The sequence below is a fragment of the Procambarus clarkii genome, chromosome 48 (genome assembly GCF_040958095.1).
Source record: "Procambarus clarkii isolate CNS0578487 chromosome 48, FALCON_Pclarkii_2.0, whole genome shotgun sequence".
Classification (NCBI taxonomy): domain Eukaryota; kingdom Metazoa; phylum Arthropoda; class Malacostraca; order Decapoda; family Cambaridae; genus Procambarus; species Procambarus clarkii.
In genome coordinates, this window is record NC_091197.1 from 8392787 (window position 1) to 8408907 (window position 16121).

Genomic DNA, 16121 nt, shown 5'->3' on the forward strand with positions numbered 1-16121 from the left:
CCTCGTGGCTGCTGTTGACAAATGCAATGCCATTCATGTAACGTTTTCTTCCTGGGCGCAGAGTGTCTGTGCGAGAGAGCAGAGTTGGTGGACTGGTGCGAGCTGTCCTGGAGATCAGGGCGGTGACTTCAGGCGACGCCGGCACCTACACCTGCCGGGCCACCAACCCCCACGGCGACCACTCCCACATCTTTGACATCGCTATCATAGGTGGGTCCCAACACGTATCTATATACTCTTCCCCCCCCCCCCCTCCCCACTTCTGCATACCCGTACATACACCCTGTGTGTGTTCTGATCCTGCCCCAACCCTCCCTTCCCCTCTTTCGTATGCCAGCACCCGCTTTGCTACGGTGATCAGCCCCCGGGTGATCGCTGTCACAAGCGAGCACCACCACTGGGGATACGACGGGAAGGAGGAGTGTAATCTGGCATCAGTGTGGGACCCTGCCAAAGAGGTGGAGACACCTGAGGTGGGAGCAATGATAGACCATATCTCTCCAGAATGTAGGAAGGGATAGGGGTACAGGTATGGAAAGGAACGTGTTAGGCATGTTAATGGTATTGACGAGATGTTCGAAACAGTTTCTAAGGTGTTTTATCATCCGTGATTTAAAGTGATTATGAAGTTTGAAAGCGTAGAATAGACTCTTCTCAAAATGTAATATGTGGTGTGCGTGTATGTTTGCCAGCGTGAGGGTGTGTTTGTCAGCGTGTGAATGCATTTTTTGGGAGCGTGTAAGTGTATTTGTGCGAGAGTGAGAATGCATGTTTGCCAGCATAGTGTATTTTTTCGCGTGAATGCATTTTTGTGCACGTTTGAGATCATTTTTGAGAGCGTTTCTGAGGGGATCCTCGTCAGCTCCCTGAAGCTATCAAACTGACATATGCCATATTAGTTGTGTCATCAGTCCTTGGAGTTAGAGTGCCTACTGGGGACCACGAGCCAGAACCTGGCACCCTCCCCGCCTCAGAAAGGCGAAGGGAGCAATGGCCATGTGAGTCTGCGCTCTTGCTCTGCAACTCCCAGGTGGGAGTTGTTCGTCCTGTCCCCCCCCCCCCCAACTCTCACCCTTTTCCCTGCTGCAGGCTCCTAAACGTTTGAGGGTTTCCTGGTCAGGGCGGGGTTTAGCTGTTGATGAGGCTCGGGTGGCTTCAGGGGTTGCCCCTTCAGACTCTGGGACGGAAGTTGAGCTCTAATTCCTCGCCGAAGCTTCGGAATCGGCCCAGTAGAGTCCTCTTTTTGAAGTTTTTACCTTGGACTTGGTCTTTTCTTCAAGGGTATTGGGTTTAGATATGGGCTCTGCCCCAGGTCCTGTACCGAACCTGCACGCTTGTGTGGAGAGGTTTCCTTGCTGTTGCAAGTGTTCTGAGGGGGGAGGGCCTCATTGGAGTTCCTCAATGCGTGCCTCTTCGGCTCTGCACTTTCCCGTGATATGGGTATGGAGCAGTTACATGTTCAAGTCCCCTCCTTTTTTTTTTAGCTGCCTTGGTGACGGTTGAGCATCGAACTCTGTCATTTAGCTACGGTCTTGCGCTAACTTGGTCTTCTCGAGCTGGGCTTTGGGTTGGCTTTCGGAGGATGTGGAAGCGTTGAGTAGGGATTCTTCGGCCGAAATTCTGGTTTTGGCTGCCTAGGCGTCGGCTGCCTTTTTGAAGCTGTTTGTGTCGATCCTCCTGGAAGTGGTTTCTATGTTTTTTGCCTCATCTCGCGTGTTTGCAGGTTGTCCTTGCTCTTTAGATTCTGCTTGGGCCCTGACTATACAGTTTTCGTCTCGGTTCTGTCCCCTGCTATTTCCAGAGGACTGTTACTCAGTTTTTATCGGGGGCCTCTGCCAGTTGCCGCCCTGTTTCTTATTTGTTGGTGTTCCGCGGGAAGGGGCGGGCTCGCTCTTCCCAGTGTAGTCGTGCCGGGGCCCAGGTTTTAGTAGATCGAGGTGGGCCTTTGATGCCAGTTTCGGAGCCATCGGCCCTTTCGAGCGGCGCTCCATTGATGGGGCGATGGAGGGGGTGGAGGTTGGTTCTCTTTGCCCATCCTTGATCCCACGATCCGCGGGCTTTTCATGTCGTCTATTCCGGCTTTTCGTGGCGTTGGGCGGCGGCTCCTCTGTTCGGGGCAGGCACCTTCTCAGTCCGTCAGGTCATCTTGGAGTGGGTTCGCTTGGGAGTGGTCGAAATACCTTCGTCCCTCAAGCGAGTTCCCGTTTGTTTAAGAAGGGAACCCAAAAGATCTGTGGTTCATACTGGACTTGTCCTATCTGAACCGTTGGATTCACTGCCACTTTTTTTTGAGTGACTTCCTTGTCCCAGATCCGGTTTCTTCTCGAGATTTTCTTTTCTTCACTTGGACGATATCTCTGGACCTCAAAAATGCATCTTGGCACGTTCCTATTCATCCGGGGTTCAGGGATTGACTAGGTTCATGGTCGGACGTCTGGCTTACCGCTTTCGTTGCCTTCCATTCGGCTTGAATCTGGTACCTCGTGTTTTCACGCATTTCACCCGGGTTGTGGCGGCCTTTCTTTGCCTGCTAGGGGATCGGGTTCTGGCCTCGAGAATTGGTTGGTTTGGGCTCCCAGATTGTCTGCATGTCTGCTCACCAGAGATGTTCTTTCCTGGCTTGCTGGGTTCGCGTTCCTTGTGTCACGGAGGAATTCACATCTGGATTCATCTCGGGTTCGGACTTGACTGGATCTCATGTGGGTTCTTGGATTGCATCCAAATCTCTTCCTCCTGTGGCTTTGCTCCGGCTGCCGTCCTGTCGTCTGCCTTTTTTAGGGGAACCCGGATCACTCGGCGGTTGCCCAAGCAGACGACATGTCTCTCTTTGTTTCTCGTTCAACGAAGTGGAAAGTCGACACCGCCACCTTCCTCTGGCTTGTCAAACGTTCGGGCGCTTGGAGGTGGACCTCTTCGGATTGGGTTGGTCCCGGCGCCTCCCAGTATACGTGGTGCCATTCTCCGACTCTGAGGCATTCACGGTGGACGCTTTCTGGCAGGACTGGTCGAGGTGGTGGTTCCTGTAACTTCATCCTCCGGTCCAGCTGCTGCTTTGGGTTCTGGCACGGCTCGAGTCCTTTCGACAGAGAGTGGTACTTCTGACCCCATGGTGGACCAGCCATTTATATATATTATAAGCTACAGAGGTCCCAGGACAGAGCCTTGAGGCACTCCACTTACAACATTTTCCCACTCTAACTTAACTTAACCCCATTTATATTAACTCTGTTTTCTTTGGTATAGCCATGCCCTAATAGAACTTAATAATCACCCCCAATACCATGAGCCTCTTATCTTTTTAATCAGTCTCTCATGTGGTACTATATGAAAAGCTTTGCTAAAGTCAAGGTACAAATGTAATGAAACGCCATTTTCTAAATGAGCCCCGGAGGCTCTTTAACCCCCTCTATACCTCCAATCGACGGTTTTCATCATTCTTCAAACTTAGAGTAGAGTGGCCAGCTCGCCTGAGTGCCAGTCGGGAAAGGTGAGGCGGTATGGAACAGGCGCACTAGTTGGATGATATGTTGCTAGTTTCCTTGTTTATCGTTGGAGGCGTTCTGTGGCTCTGTTCGGATGTAAGTTACAATTTTCACCAGTTAGAGGTTTGTAATGGTTCGTCTACCTTTTTAGGTGCCTTCAATGATCTATGGCAGACATGGCTAACACTACATATAGAGTGTCTGAAATTCCGATATCAAATTACTAACCCACGACGTAGCTAGTTAAAATGGTTGTCAGGTATTTACTAAAAATACTAACATTACTAAATTTATCAGTGTACCTGGTGACTCCCAGGAAATAATGGGAAATTGTTTCGTCAGCCAAGCAGCCGAGGTACCTAATGTTTCTCCCAATGGATATAATATTTCCAGTTTAAGAGTTAATATACTAAGAAAAGTATTTATCAAGACTGGATATAACAATAAATTATGAATAAACAAACAACTTCCTTCTATAACTGATAACTGAATCGGAGAAAACTGGACGCGTCCAGGACGTATCCAGAGAGGTGGCGGCGGGCGCACACATGGTAGCCGAGACGCATGGATATGTTAATTCTCCTCACATTTGACGCCATACTTGTGTACCCACCGACGCCAAAGTACAGTACTAGTGTTTGATATAATCGACACGTACATCTTTCCCGAGCCTTGCAACACAGGGAACATAAATATTCCGTTCTACTTACAGGAAAGTGTTGTTTTTGAGTATGTTTCATGGTTATGTGGTGGCCATTATCATAATCTTGGTAAAGGTTGCCTGGTTATAAAACATGATATAACCAAAATGGGTAAGTCAAATTATTAATGCTTACTCCTTTAAGTTGAATATACTCATCTTACAGATACCATGTGATACTTACCACTTATTCGGCAGGTAATGTAGCAGAAAAGGACGCCAGATCATCTTCAGAGTCATGAAGTTACTCCAGATGCCATTATCTTGTCTACCAACAAGGATCCTTGTCCATGATTGAGGGAGATCTTGGGCTTCTTATCAGGCCATTACTACGTTGGAGCTAAGCGTTCAAATTTTACATAGTGACTTGCAGTTAACTAATATTTGTAGCTTTGTTATCCACCTCAGGTGGTATAGATTATGAAATCGCCCCCCCCCCGCAAAAAAAATTATATGTAGTAGATAACACCTGGCTGGAACCGAACTTAACTCTACAGTCTACTTAAAATAACTTATTAGTCCATTTATTAATCTTTAATTTTTTAATTAAATTGAGAAATAAATATATTAAATAACCAAACGAATTCCTGCTAGGAAATTCCCCCATATAGAGGGCTCGTATGGCCATTGCTCCCTTCACCTCTGAAGGGGGCCAGGTTCTGGCTCACGGTCCCCGGTAGGCACTCGAGCTCCAAAGACTGATGACATAAAACTAATATAGCACATGTTAGTTTGATAGCTTCAGAGAACCTCAAGGGCTCACCCAGGAAATGGTGTTTCGTTACATTCAACGCAGTTTTTTGCGAGAGTGAGAGAACACGTTTACCAGCATGAGTGCATTTTTGCGAGAGTGTGAGTGCAATTTTGTGAGCGTGTATATGTTTCGAGTGTGTGATATTATACAAGATAATTTATTTCAATTAAAGTAACGATCATCCCGTCCCACAGAACCACCGACTGCGCCTTCAGGAGTGGTGGTGTCTGACGTGGGGAGCCGCTCAGCCCGCCTCTCGTGGTCACTGCCCCAACCCGCTGCTGTCACCATACAGTACAGAGGTGAGCAACCCTGACCCCACCTGTCACTATCTCCCCTCCTCCCCTGTCCCCACCTGTAACTATTGCGCCCCCCCCCCTGCCCTAGCCCGCTGCTGTCACCATACAGTACCACGGTGAGCAGTCCTGACTCCACTTTGTATGGGAGGCATGATAAAGTGTAGCGTCTAGGGTGCAGGCCACCAGACAATGCTGAGAATGAGAGCCATGGTATTGCTTTAGTTCATCACGATGAAGTATTTTTTGAGGCCTGGTACGGGTTTTAGCTGCCCTAAACACGACACGGGACACGGTTGCAAAGACTGCAACATCTTGCCTCGTTATTTGTGTTTTGGTATTTTGGTGCTGTGAGAACTAATGACCTTAGGCGTGAGAGCGCAGCTTCTCACTTTCCACAGTAATTCTATGAATCGCCTCATTATAAAATGCCCAATGTTTTCATTGCATCCTCGTCCTGGTGGCGTCCCTCGCCGACAAGAGCAGCCGAAGAGGAGTCGTGGGCGTCCCATGGGCGTAACGTAAGCGTAGGCCAGTGGGCAGCATGGCACCTGCTGACGGGCCTCACGCCCTACCACACCTACGCTGTCAGGCTCATGGCCCACAACGACCTCGGGGTGTCCCAGCCATCCCTTGTCCACGTCTTCACCACCACCGAGGAAGGTTAGTGTCCTAGCCCTCCCTCGTCCCCGTCTCCACTACCACAGAGGAAGGTTAGTGTCCTAGCCCTCCCTCGTCCCCGTCTCCACTACCACAGAGGAAGGTTAGTGTCCTAGCCCTCCCTCGTCCCCGTCTCCACTACCACAGAGGAAGGTTAGTGTCCTAGCCCTCCCTCGTCCCCGTCTCCACCACCACAGAGGAAGGTTAGTGTCCTAGCCCTCCCTCGTCCCCGTCTCCACCACCACAGAGGAAGGTTAGTGTCCTAGCCCTCCCTCGTCCCCGTCTCCACTACCACAGAGGAAGGTTAGTGTCCTAGCCCTCCCTCGTCCCCGTCTCCACCACCACAGAGGAAGGTTAGTGTCCTAGCCCTCCCTCGTCCCCGTCTCCACTACCACAGAGGAAGGTTAGTGGCCTCTGAGTTTAAATGTGTTCATTATGTATCAGTTCTTTTGTCTTACTACTTCTGGATTTAAATACAGGTTTTAAATTTGTTTAAAATACATTATGTAAAGCTGAAATGTGTACATTACCCTGGATGTCAAGACCGCACTACAGCAACGTTCCAGCTATAGGCTTAACTTCCTGTACCTACCTGTAATTAATTCATTCGGCTCACAACCGATTGGTACTGGGCTCGATAGTCCATTTCCTTATATGTTTGCCTCTATTCTTCAAGTACTATATAGGTTTCTTGGAGTTACTCTGCTGTTGTGGGTTGAATCCTGTAGGATAGGCATCCATTGACCTAGGATCCTAGGAAGACCTCGATAAGCACAACAGGCTTCCTGTCCCTGGCAAGGGAATCTAAACTAAAATACACCTATAAATGTTAAGAGGCGGGTCCAAGAACTAACATATGACACAAATACAGAACATACCTTTAATTAACATATCCTCTGAAAATGGACTCGATCCAACCTTAAGTTCAGTCTTAAATGGTGTACCGCTTAGCGACCAATTTTCCCAAAAACCAAAACTCGTCGCTAAGCGGTCTCTCCTACTACTTCTGTATAGCACTACTGAGTCACGTGTCAGGCAAGTGTATAGCACGACTGAATCCTGTATCAAACATGTATACAAACTATATCCTCCCACAGCACCATCAGGAGCACCCCAGGATGTGCATGTGACTGCAGGAGGTGCCTACTCCCTAGTTGTGACCTGGCGAGCCCCTGCCCCTCACCTCACCCATGGCCCCCTCAGGGGTTACACCATCGCCCTCCGTCGCCAGAACCTGCAGGGGCACCTCACCTACATCACCAGGCCCATCACCACAGCCTCAGGTGAGACGACTTGAGTGTCTGAAGATTATTTTGAGTCTTGTGGATCACAGCATCAACGGCAATATATGCTGCCAATCTCAGACTATATTTACCAACATATTTTGTATGGTTTTATTTAATTGTCAGGTGCTGAATGCATTTATGAATATAAATCTCACCTTTTGGCACAATAATAAATTATGAATCTCTTGTTTATCGAGAAAAGGGTTAAGTAATAATTAGCCGATGTGTTGTCTCCGTGAGCTCAGGCGACACGGAGGTGGTGGAGCAGTACGAGGTGCGGGGTTTGACGCCAGCTTCCCTCTACGAGGTCGCCGTCAGGGCCTTCAACCGAGCAGGACCCGGACCTCTATCCTCCCCCAGGATAGTAGACTCCACTAGCCATGATGGTGAGCCTGGCACACTCAGTTCTTGAGGGTTTTAGTGGTGTAGATGGGCTGTCCTTCCTGCCCGCTGCTCTCAGCTCCTCTACTCCTGGGCAGGAAGGGGCAAGGAAGCCTGACTCCTGGCGAAGGCTGTGGTGCTGGTAGAGATGACCCTCATGGAGAGGGTGTCCCCGAGGCAACAGAACCAGCCAAGCGTCGACACTCACACGGAAATGAAGCTTTCTTTTCAAGCATCTCGCGTGTGTTAATGCACGTTGTGTTGACTGCAAGCACAGCACAGTAGCGGTATAGCTTCCTTCTGGAGAATGTGGACGCCATTAAGTTCTGAAAGAATTCGCGGTAAAAGATTGAACATCTCTCCCGTATATTAATAATTGATCAAAAATACAAGTATTTCATCACCTCTTATTTGACCACGATAAAAATATGTAAAATATATTTAATTATCATAACCGTTGAATCAGTTATATAAATGCCTTAGTCTGTGGGTGTCAGTATGCTCTCCAATAGCCCACAATAAATCAACAGCAGACTTATTATATTTTTATGATAAAGTAATCAGATTTTCCTGAACCATGAGAGTTGTGGCAATGGTGTCTACATGGCTCATGAAGACGGAGGCAGGTGTGTGGTTGTAGGCGGGGGAGGATAGGTGCCTTGTGTGTATATATAGGGGGAAAGGGTTAAGGCATAGTTACAGGACACCACATGTTCACCCTAAATGGAATACCACTCTTTCCCCCCCCCCCCCCCCCCGTCGTCGTCTTCTCGCCCTGCCTCAACCTCCGCCCTCCCCCCCCCCCCATCGACCTCTTCCCTCCCCCTGCCTCCATCCCCCCCCCATCTCCCCTCCTCGCCTAATACCCCCTCCCCCCTTTGGCTCTCCCCCGTGCCTCCCCCCCCCCCCGCCTCTACCCCCTAACCCCCTCTCTACCCCCCTCTCTTTTTTCATGTCCCCCCCTTACCCCCTCTCTTTTTTCATGTCCCCCCCTTACCCCTTCTCTTTTTTCATGTCCCCACCTTACCCCCTCTCTCTTTTCATGTCCCCTCTTACCCCCTCTCTTTTTTCATGTCCCCTCTTACCCCCTCTCTTTTTTCATGTCCCCTCTTACCCCCTCTCTTTTTTTCATGTCCCCTCTTACCCCCTCTCTCTTTTCATGTCCCCTCTTACCCCCTCTCTTTTTTCATGTCCCCTCTTACCCCCTCTCTTTTTTTCATGTCCCCCCCTTCCCCCTCCATCTCCACCCCACCTTGCCACATGTTATACAACGTTGCCCTCCCGCAGCGCCGTCGTGTCCGCCTGCAGGAGTGTCGTGTCGCGGGTCAGGGCGGGGCGGGGTGCGGGTGTGGTGGTCGCCCCCACCTGCACACTGCGCCCACGCCCCCGTCCAAGGCTACACCATCATCGCCACGCCCACTGACCACCGTCACACCAGCGGCAGTAAGTGTCATGGCCGCCACGGCCACAGTTCATATTTCAATTAAAGTTGGTCTTTTAATTTGCCTCTAAATTCTGCTGGAAGGCCAGTCCGTTTGTTGACACTTGTAAAGTTGTTGTGTTGACGCCTCTCCGGCTCGTGTGTGTGTGTGTGTGTGTGTTCACCTAGTTGTGTTTTGCGGGGGTTGAGCTTTGCTCTTTCGGCCCGCCTCTACACTGTCAATCAACTGTTTACTAACTACTTTTTTTTTGTTTCTTTACACTCACTCACTCACTCACCTACTCACTCACTCACTCACTCACTCACATTTGTGCCTGCAGGATCGAGCGTTGGCTCTTGGATCCCGCCTTTCTAGCCTTGTTTAAAGCTAAACTTGATCTGTGTGTGTGTCTAGGGTAAACTTGTATCTCTATTGTCTCTACTCGAGTTTTTGAAAAGATTGACGGCAATCATAGTTTCAGCTCCTGGGCCCCGCCTTTCCAACATCAGTCGAATAATCAAGTATCCCATTTGGTCATGTCGTGTGTTCCTAAAACAATAGTTTGACAGTGTTGGCTCCTTTCCCTTCTAGTTCGTTCCCTTAGACTTACTGCTCCTTAGACTTACTGCTCCTTAAACTGTAAAAAAAATTAATCACATTACGGCAGCAAATTTGCATGTTTAGTGTCCATGCGTCACTTGACTATTTCCTCACAATGTGCGGCAGACACCAGCCCCCCCTTCCCCTGTCGAGTACCAGCCCCCCCCTGTCAAGGTCCAGCCTCCCCCCCCCCTTCCCTGTCGAGGTCCAGGCCCCCCCCTCCCTGTCGAGGTCCAGCTACCCCCACCCCCCTCCCCTGTCGAGGGAGGTCTTCTCCCTCCCCAGCCTCTTCCTTGGACAGGGTCGACCTCCAGGTTCACCGTGGCGACTACCACGACACCAGAGGTGTCTGTCTTTGATGTTTACTACAGTACCTCCCCCCCCCCCCCACCTCCTCCCTTTCCCTCTTTCTATGTCGTCTGAAGCGTTGTACTCACCATCGAGCTCAACATTTCCCGCATTTACTACAACATTCCACGATCTGTTTGATTCCACTACGTGACCTGAATACTTTGATGTCTACTATGATGACCGTATCTACCCTGACGATTTGCACATAGACAGCTTATAGACTCTGGTTGCAAATTAAAAGACCAACTTAAGTTCAATCTCACCCGGAATGGCACTTCAGTCATTGAAGCCTTTCTAAGGAGGCGACCACTTTCCTAGCTTACCGATCTCATGTTGGTGAGGCCTCAGTTCTAGTCTTCAAGAATGTATTACTGAATGTCAGTTTTGGCACACTCCTTCTGGCCATTTTGAGATGGGGAACAAGGAATGTAAGGACTACCATGAGGGTATTAAGTATAAGCTCGATGCCCAGGATTATCATGCCCTTCAAGTTGACACGTTCCGTCAGCTCCCTGGTGGTAGTCATTCTTAAGCTGGGCAAGGTAAATTTGTATGGTCGGATCCTCCCGTCTTCGGTAATACTTGCTGGTGCCAGATGCTCCAGTCAGGAATACGTCTCCTTCCACAACTTTGCAATAGGTGTTGGAAATTTGGAAATGGCGCCTCGAAATATAGTTGTGAGGTGGTGTTTTGCCACCCAGTGTGACAAAAGATTTAACAGACCATCTTCCACTTTAGATAGCAAGATTGCATATCTTTCGCCGAAGCAAGATGACAGGTCCGGCATCTTTTCTCTTTCTCCTGTAACTTGTGCTCGTGCATGACGTCATGCTCCTCTACCCAACCCTCCTCCCCCTTCTCAGGTCCACAACCATTTCATACGTACACGTCGTCCACATTTAATGGCAAACACCGGCGAGTCCTCCATCAACATGGGCCAGTCCACACACCCCTTATAGTCATGTTGTGCCAATACCGCACCTCCTCTCTCCAGGTACACACTGGTAGAGGGTTTCAGCAACACACTAACAGGGGTCTCAAATAATCACATACAGGGGGTAGCTAGCACCCTGGCAGAAGTCTCCAGTCGCTCACTAGCAACACTTCACCATAAACGCACCACTGTCGTCTCGTAACTCTTCCTGGCCATTCCCGGGTACGTCGGTCCATACAACACTGCATAAATCCAGCAGCTTAAACACTGCTATAACCGGCAGCAGCCACTTTGTCCTCTACGCAGGACCTAGTCAAGAGTTCTGGACTGTCCAAGGTGAACTGCTCCCCCCCCCTCAGCGCAATCGCCCTACCTCTGTGAATATAAAACGTCATTAGCTAGACAGACAGTATACTGGGTGACCTTAGGATAACACCCATCCACTGGGGAACTGAGAGTGTAATTGTGGTCGCAACCTAAATGGCATTGATCTCGATACACCACCCACCAGAGGTCATCCTCATCGACCTCACCTTCTAACAGAGTCAAGAAAAAGGAGCCTTTCACCGATGCCATGCCACCACCAACAACAGAGGGCGTTGTCAGCGTCTCGCCTAAAACCTGGGAGCTGTGCAGATCCATAGATGGCGCCGAAATCGCCACTTCACACTTCAGCAACGGTGTCGATACCATAACACCATCTGTTGAGTGCTCCCGACCACAATTCATTTAGGAGGTGGGTCGATGACAATGCCCTCTGTTGAGGGAGGTGACGATGTCAACACCATCTTTTCAGTGCATTCGACCACATTTTCTGTTCCCCGATGAAAGGCTGTCATCATAATTTATCCCTGTGTAGTACATAGATTTTAATATATCCATATGTTATCCTTGTGTTGATACTGTCATCTGTTAAGGTTCGTTGTAAGACTGTGTGGAGTTCTGTTAGTGTGTTGCTGGAGACTTCTGCCAGGGTGGTGATAGAGACCCCTGTCCTATTATTGGTGACCCCTTGTCAGTGTGTTGCTGGAGACTTCTGCCAGGGTGGTGATAGAGACCCCCTGTCCTATTATTGGTGACCCCTTGTCAGTGTGTTGCTGGAGACTTCTGCCAGGGTGGTGATAGAGACCCCCTGTCCTATTATTGGTGACCCCTTGTCAGTGTGTTGCTGGAGACTTCTGCCAGGGTGGTGATAGAGACCCCCTGTCCTATTATTGGTGACCCCTTGTCAGTGTGTTGCTGGAGACTTCTGCCAGGGTGGTGTTAGAGACCCCTGTCCTATTATTGGTGACCCCTTGTCAGTGTGTTGCTGGAGACTTCTGCCAGGGTGGTGATAGAGACCCCCTGTCCTATTATTGGTGACCCCTTGTCAGTGTGTTGCTGGAGACTTCTGCTAGTGTGTTGCTGGGGAGAAGTGGTAGGGTAGGACTAGCCCATGTTGTATTGAGTAGAGTGAACTCACCGGTGTGAGGACCATAGAACTTGAATGTTGCATAATAGAAGATAAAGTGGACTCGCCGGGAAAAGAAGATTGCGGAATTTATTGTATTAGTGTCCTGTGCAAAAGTGACACTCGCAGTGTGATATGTATATATATATATGAATATAGATATATTTAAGTACTTGGTGAAGGTTCTTTTTAGTATTGTTTAACCCCCCCCCCCTTTCAACCATTAATTATTACATGCCAGTTCTTGATAACTTACCAATGACTCTGGGTAGGATCAACTAAGAAGAGGACACTAAGGCCCAATTCACAGTGTTTGAAATAAAGAACCCAGTTACTGGCTAAGTGAGGCCGCAACAGTCCTGTTCCCTTTTTTCTAAACTGCATTGTCCCACTTAGTCATGCTCCTCCTCCTCCTAGTATAGAATTCCACAAGTTTTTGAGATGATCGTATTTGTTGCTTTCCTAATGTGCCTGGGAGTTTGCTGTCATTTAATAGACTCCTTGGTGAATCTGATTCCCTTGCTATAGCTCGTATTGAGCTTTTCCGTCGTCTTATTGGCATCTTGAGTGATATTTAGTGGATTTGTATATTTAGCGACAAGGGCTGTTCTACATAGTCATCCCAGCTTGGTACCTTCTTTTGACTATTACTTAAACTCATTTATTTCATGTTTATTGTATTATTTTAAGTCCTAAAAGTGCTACAAGTACCATGCACTTCACGCTTGGCTCAGTTTTCCACCAAAATTATACCGAAGCTATTTTCACTTGTTATGGTTGTTATATAGTGTGAAGGTGATGGGTTTGTGGTGCAGGTAGCAGGTGGGAGGTGAACACCACCAACCTGGAGAAGAACCTGGACGGCTTGCCCCCAGCCACCAACATCAGCGTCCGGGTCAAGGCCTTCAACGAGGTCGGCTACAGTTCTTCCAGTCATCCCATTTTCTGTCTCACAGAAGACGATGGTAATATTATGATTATTTTATTATTATTAATGCATTTATTACTGTGATTATATATTTGCATTAATAATTATTGACTACTGTGTAGATGTATAATAGGAAGATTTATTGAATTTATTGCAAGTCCATTGTAAGGTACACCAACATTTTCAGAGTGGTGTACCTCTTATTGTATATTCACTGAGTGTTCTCTGTACCCTTAATTTGTTAATTACTCAAGTATACTCGCTGGTTGGTCAGAACACTGCTAAGTTTACCGTTTAATAACATAACACTTTCATATTACTGACTGCCTTACCCTGGATGTCGTCAGTGCCAGGCCCTCCCAGACGAGTGCGGGTGGTGGTGACGGGAGGCAGCAGCCTGCTGGTGACCTGGGTGCCACCACAGCCTTACACCGGCACCATCCTCCACTACACCCTCTACTCTGCCAGGGACGACCAGGTGGGTGTGGACACGTGACCTGAGTATTGTGATTGGATGAATATATTATCATATAGGTCTAAGACCAAGCACTGGCACAAGAGGACAGTCCGCCCCTGAGGCCTAGTGCCAAGCACTGGCACAAGAGGACAGTCCGCCCCGGAGGCCTAGTGCCAAGCACTGGCACAAGAGGACAGTCCGCCCCGGAGGCCTAGTGCCAAGCACTGGCACAAGAGGACAGTCCGCCCCGGAGGCCTAGTGCCAAGCACTGGCACAAGAGGACAGTCAGCCCCGTGAACAAAAAAGAACCAGAAAGCTGTTGTCTCTTGGGTCCTCTTCTCTCACAGATGGCAACTTTACGGTATAAAGTTTGCTTGGCTTAGGGAAGAGTAGAGAGAGGTGTTAAGAGAGTACTAAGGTGGCTCAGATGTTGAGGAAAGCCCAGGTGGTGTGAGGAGAGCAGTTAGGTGACCCAGGTGGTGTGAGGGGAGCAGTGAGGTGACCCAGGTGGTGTGGGGAGAGCAGTGAGGTGACCCAGGTGGTGTGAGGAGAGCAGTGAGGTGACCCAGGTGGTGTAAGGAGAGCAGTGAGGTGACCCAGGTGGTGTGAGGAGAGCAGTGAGGTGACCCAGGTGGTGTTGCAGGTGGCGGTGAGAGACGTGGTGGGAGTTGGAGGGTCGGAGGCCACCTGGAGGGAGGTGAACGGCCTGACTCCTGGCTCCAGAGTACAGGTGAGTCCCCCCTTCTTCCTCTCTCTTATACCCCTGCTGGTATGTCTGGTTATACTGCTGCTATGTCTGGTTATACCCCTGCTGGTATGTCTGGTTATACCCCTGCTGGTATGTCTGGATCGGATTGATGTCCATAGGGAATGGAAAGGATGGGGGAGGTAGAGGGATAGGGAGATGAAATTCAGGAAGAGGATGCGGGTGTAGAGAGAGAGGAGGTTTGAAAGTTCGGTGGCCTGTCCACCATGGGTTGACATTTTTGTATGTGTTATTTGTTTGCGTATGTGTTATGTTGGGTTGTCAGTACATTGGCTGGGGGGGTGGTATGTCTGGTTATACTGCTGCTATGTCTGGTTATACCCCTGCTGGTATGTCTGGTTATACCCCTGCTGGTATGTCTGGTTATACCCCTGCTGGTATGTCTGGTTATACTGCTGCTGGTATGTCTGGTTATACTGCTGCTGGTATGTCTGGTTATACTGTTGCTGGTATGTCTGGTTATACTGTTGCTGGTATGTCTGGTTATACTGTTGCTGGTATGTCTGGTTATACTGTTGCTGGTATGTCTGGTTATACTGCTGCTGGTATGTCTGGTTATACTGCTGCTGGTATGTCTGGTTATACTGCTGCTGGTATGTCTGGTTATACTGCTGCTGGTATGTCTGGTTATACTGCTGCTGGTATGTCTGGTTATACTGCTGCTGGTATGTCTGGTTATACTGCTGCTGGTATGTCTGGTTATACTGTGTTTCTGGTATATATGGCTTGCTATAATGTGTTAATTGTATGTCATGTTATACTTTTTTGTTGCATGATATGTCTTGTTGATATTGTTGATATATCATCTTGTACTACTGTTCCTGACCTAATTTTATACAGTATGCTATATACTGTTACTGATATATACAAAATTGTGAGATAAGGTATATCTTATTATACTAGTAGACTTATTAACTAGTAGGTCCAGGCACCTGCAGTGCCCGGGTCTCTCTCTCTCTCTCAATCCCTCTCCTTCCCTCTCACTCCTCTTCCCTTTCACTCGTAGCCTTGATCTTACTCTTGCTCCAGGTATACACTCGTGGCCTCGACCACAGTATTCCTCCAGGTATACATAGATTAGTTTATCTCATACAAAATACACGTATCGACTCGTTTGGGTAAATTAAGCCGTGTATGTCAAGATGTACGGTGTATGTTGATGAATGAAAGAATTATCCTTAATGGAAGACTAGATACTGTACACTTATGACGCGTGTGCAACACAGCACCGCAGGTGTAGCTTTCTTACAGGATACTACAAAAGAACTTCTGCTATCTTCTATCCCGTCGAGTCCACTTCTACTTCTATCGTACAACACTCCAGGTACCTTCCCTGAGCCTTTCCTTGGCTTGGTACGGACGCCGGTGAGTCCACCTTTCTCGGTAAATCATGGCCCAGTCCTCCACATGTCATAACACCACTCTGCTACTACAAATTAGAGGTATTGTCAGGCAACATCACAGTGACAAGGTAACTGAGGAAAGGAGGATAGAAGACCAAACCAGTGAATCTGTACGATGGTACAACATGGTTGCAGCTGGCAATCCCAATCATTATGGACGAAGAGGAGGGACGCGGGAGAGAATCAGTAAGAGAATCCGTCTTGGATACAAATATCCATGGAGATACGGAATGGAAACAACTGTTGATCAGC

At 48.6% G+C, this 16121-nt stretch overlaps 1 protein-coding gene across 5 annotated transcripts in view; it reads left to right on the forward strand.

Moving 5' to 3' along the window:
• The window catches only part of LOC123764741 (cell adhesion molecule Dscam2), a 63933-nt gene that overhangs the window by 19589 nt on the left and 28223 nt on the right, over positions 1 to 16121 (forward strand). For all 5 annotated transcript variants that reach the window (XR_011222339.1, XM_069302552.1, XM_069302554.1 and 2 more), the window contains exons 12-20: positions 62 to 210; positions 5131 to 5238; positions 5719 to 5895; positions 6990 to 7175; positions 7424 to 7564; positions 8847 to 9002; positions 13131 to 13280; positions 13591 to 13721; positions 14344 to 14430. Coding sequence is in view for 4 of the 5 variants with exons in the window: in XM_069302552.1 (XP_069158653.1) it covers positions 62 to 210; positions 5131 to 5238; positions 5719 to 5895; positions 6990 to 7175; positions 7424 to 7564; positions 8847 to 9002; positions 13131 to 13280; positions 13591 to 13721; positions 14344 to 14430 (1285 nt within the window). In the remaining variant the exon portion in view is untranslated. The remainder of the gene's footprint in view (positions 1 to 61; positions 211 to 5130; positions 5239 to 5718; positions 5896 to 6989; positions 7176 to 7423; positions 7565 to 8846; positions 9003 to 13130; positions 13281 to 13590; positions 13722 to 14343; positions 14431 to 16121) is intronic.